A 3118-nucleotide genomic window follows, 5' to 3' on the forward strand; every position below is an offset into this window, starting at 1 on the left:
GAATGTGCAATGGTTGCTCCTGCTCGTCTGCAATGTGACTCCAATCCGGGCCCCACGTTATAGCCGCAAAAACGGCGCTCAGTGCTTCCCGTACGTTGATGCTGAATGAGGAGCCTTGGGGTTCAGGAGCTTTTGCTATCGCGGATCGTTCGGCTTTGTCGAATTGGACACGAACGTATTCTTTCGCTGCTGGGAAGAGTATGCATAGCCCCGAATCGCTAACGCCCATGAAAAGATTAATCGATGGCTCGAAAGTGCCTGCCAGGATACTCGTCGGTATAGAATTCATGGCTCCATGTTGGAAAAGAGATAAGATCCAAGTCAAATCATCACGAACAGAATCCGAAAGCAGTATCTTCGCGAATTTTGATGCTTGCTTCCACGTAGTATGTAGCCGTTGGATGAAGACACGAGTTGCTCTACAGCATAGTCCCACATGGCGAAGCGACCCAAGGAGCTTCTCTAGTTTCTTTTTCTGAATGAATTTGGCGTTGAAAGCCTCGGAAATTCTTGCGACTGCCTTGGTGATCTCTGTAATGGGCATTGAGACGGTCTTCCTGTCCGTGTTCCATACGAGTCCCAGTGCGCAAAGTTCGGTAGACCACGGCGAGAATTTTTTTTGTCTTTGATCGCGTATGGGCCGAGCGTGGCCATCATACTCAATTTGAGAGCGGTTTCTGCTAGCATCAGTCGGTTGGCGTCATCGATTTCCACTAGAAGATGACCATCTACCCAAACATACGAAAATAATGGGTCTGTATCCGGGTCGGTTGGATCCATCTCTCTCGATACCATGAAGGAAATTGCACCACCAAATTCCCCGTAATGCGCCGGCGATCCTGTCCAGCCGAAGGGTAGCGACAACTCCACTACGGCGGTATCAGCATTGCAGGAACCCACGAAGTGGGCTGCCTAACTCACAGCGACTGGGGCGTTTCGGAATGCCCACTTCACGTCACCTTTGAGAATTTTGATGCGTTTTCCTGGATAGCGAGTTGCAAGGTTCCGGTCGTCGGATTTGGAAGCGCAGCCACTTGGCGATAAGTGCTTCATGCACACGCTTTGTCGACCTTTGCGTGGCAAGGCATCGATGACCTCGCGAGGTGTTTTTCTTTTCGCACGATTCGTATCGGAACGGCGAAACGGATCGCTTGTCCTTGCCGAATTGTATGGCGGCCGCCGTGGAGCACTTGCTGCAGTCCCCAAGGCAGCGAGACGCTCTGATTGGATGATATATAGCACACTTTGCAGATCTGGGTCTTGTAGAGACAGCTTTGATGTTATCGGGGAGCGGGTCGAGCTTCCAAGCCGAACGTCCTACTCTGAAGCTGAGCGGTATTCTTCCATGACACTATCAAACCAGAATGAGAGCGTGGCAATATCTTGAGCACTCCAGTGACAGAAGGAACGTAATTCTTCAATGAATTCTCGTGCACAGCTAAGCAGTCGACACGTCCCATGATCGAAGAATTCTTCGGCAAACACGTGAAGTACCCTGAGGGCATTGGAGACATCATCCAATGATTGGGGTTTTGATGCCGTCGGAAGCGAGACTGATGCTGCAAAGTTGTTCAAGTTGACGGACGCGTTTGCATACCAAGCTCGGCGAGCTGCGAAATCAAATCGGACGAAATGCATAACAGATAGACCGCGTCTGCCAAACTCGAAGTCATACACCCTTGCGATAATGCGGGATGAGGCTTGAACTTGGTTGCCTGGGAAGAAATCATGGCTTCAGCAAGGGCATATGGAGACTTACCTGCGTGATCTGGTGATACCAAGAGACGGTTAATTGCTTGTTGAGGCCTGGACGGGTTGAAGGCGTGCTTTGCAGGTCGTTCAGGCGTAGAGGACAGGTCATGTAAGTCCGATGGACTTGTCTACCGACAGCGTTGTGAGTCGCGGTCTTCAGCTGGAGGCGCAGGTCGTTTTCCCGTTGTAGACTTGCACATAGTCAGATAAAAACGAACGAGTTCCGGATCATCGGCGATTGCTGCTAGAACTTTGAGTGGGAAGCTGGTTCAACTTCCTGATTGATCGTCTCTTGCTGGGCGTTTGGAACCGAATCGTCAATAGCGATCGATCGTGGCCCAGGTGCAGCTGGTCGGCTACTATTACTGGACTGGATAGCTTGTAGGATGGCATCGAGGTCGTCGTTTTCCGCCGAATCATCAACATCATCTCGCGTCATAGGAAGGGGCGCCTGGGTTGGGTCGTTGTCTAGGCGCGTTCCAATATTGTTTTGTTGACTGCTTGGGATCCGGCTACCTCCGTCAATGTAGTAGACATAATCGACGGCGTGACGCACTGAAACCAGACTTTCCTTCCCAGAAGTGCTGTTAATCCATCGAGATGCTGTCGTGGCTTCCGGTTGCTGCCGGGCTGGAACTATTCCGTGCAGAATACGCGGGATAACTATGGTCGCTCGTTGTCCATTTCTAGCAAAGAGACGGTCAAGTGTGAGTTCGTGATGCTGAAGCAGAGTTGCCACATCAAGGGTATCGGTAGACGGCTGAAAGTTGACCATCAGGAAGCAGAGGACGGGAGCAACTTCGACAAGGTCAGCTATCGTAGACTCCACGAGGTTAGATGAGGTGCGAATGCTGGCCATCCCTTCTCCATACGACACCACCTGGCCATACGCATAAGCTCCGTTACTTATCCCCACGACCGGCTTACGAAGCCATGCACCCGGAGCTCCATTTGTAAATTCTGCTGGGTCGACACGACGAGTGGAAAGTAGGGAAGCACGAACTTAGACGGACGTATGGGAAGGGGGGGGGGCTTGCAACAGCCCCACAGTCGCTTGGGGTCCGTTAACTTCAATGACCGCTCCGTACATCGGCGTTGATCCTGGTGAACTGCCACTGATATCTTCAAGCATGAGCAGGACGTGCGTGACGGGAGTTGGCATCTTGTGATGGAGAGAGTGGTCGGAGAAGGACTTGGGAGACTTGTCGGCTCGACGGAAAGACGGGAAATGAGCTAACTATCCTGAGCTATGTCTGCGGTTGTTAGTGGTCTCTTTCGAGCACATCCGTTGGTTTCAATGCTTTGGCTTCGAAAACCGCAGCTTTGGCACGCCAATAACTCCCCATCTTCAATTTTCTTTTTCAAC

The 3118-nt window shown here is 51.5% G+C and overlaps 1 protein-coding gene across 1 annotated transcript; it reads right to left on the minus strand.

Moving 5' to 3' along the window:
- Positions 1-1996: 1996 nt before the first annotated feature.
- Positions 1997-2611, minus strand: PPTG_06234 (hypothetical protein; the record flags this gene model as incomplete). Its single annotated transcript, XM_008900132.1, has 1 exon — positions 1997-2611. The coding sequence occupies one exon, from the start codon at positions 2609-2611 to the stop codon at positions 1997-1999; it is 615 nt and encodes a 204-aa protein (XP_008898380.1).
- Between the last annotated feature and the right edge of the window lie 507 nt (positions 2612-3118).

Source organism: Phytophthora parasitica (assembly GCF_000247585.1).
Source record: "Phytophthora parasitica INRA-310 unplaced genomic scaffold supercont2.9, whole genome shotgun sequence".
NCBI classification, from domain to species: Eukaryota; Oomycota; class Peronosporomycetes; order Peronosporales; family Peronosporaceae; genus Phytophthora; species Phytophthora nicotianae.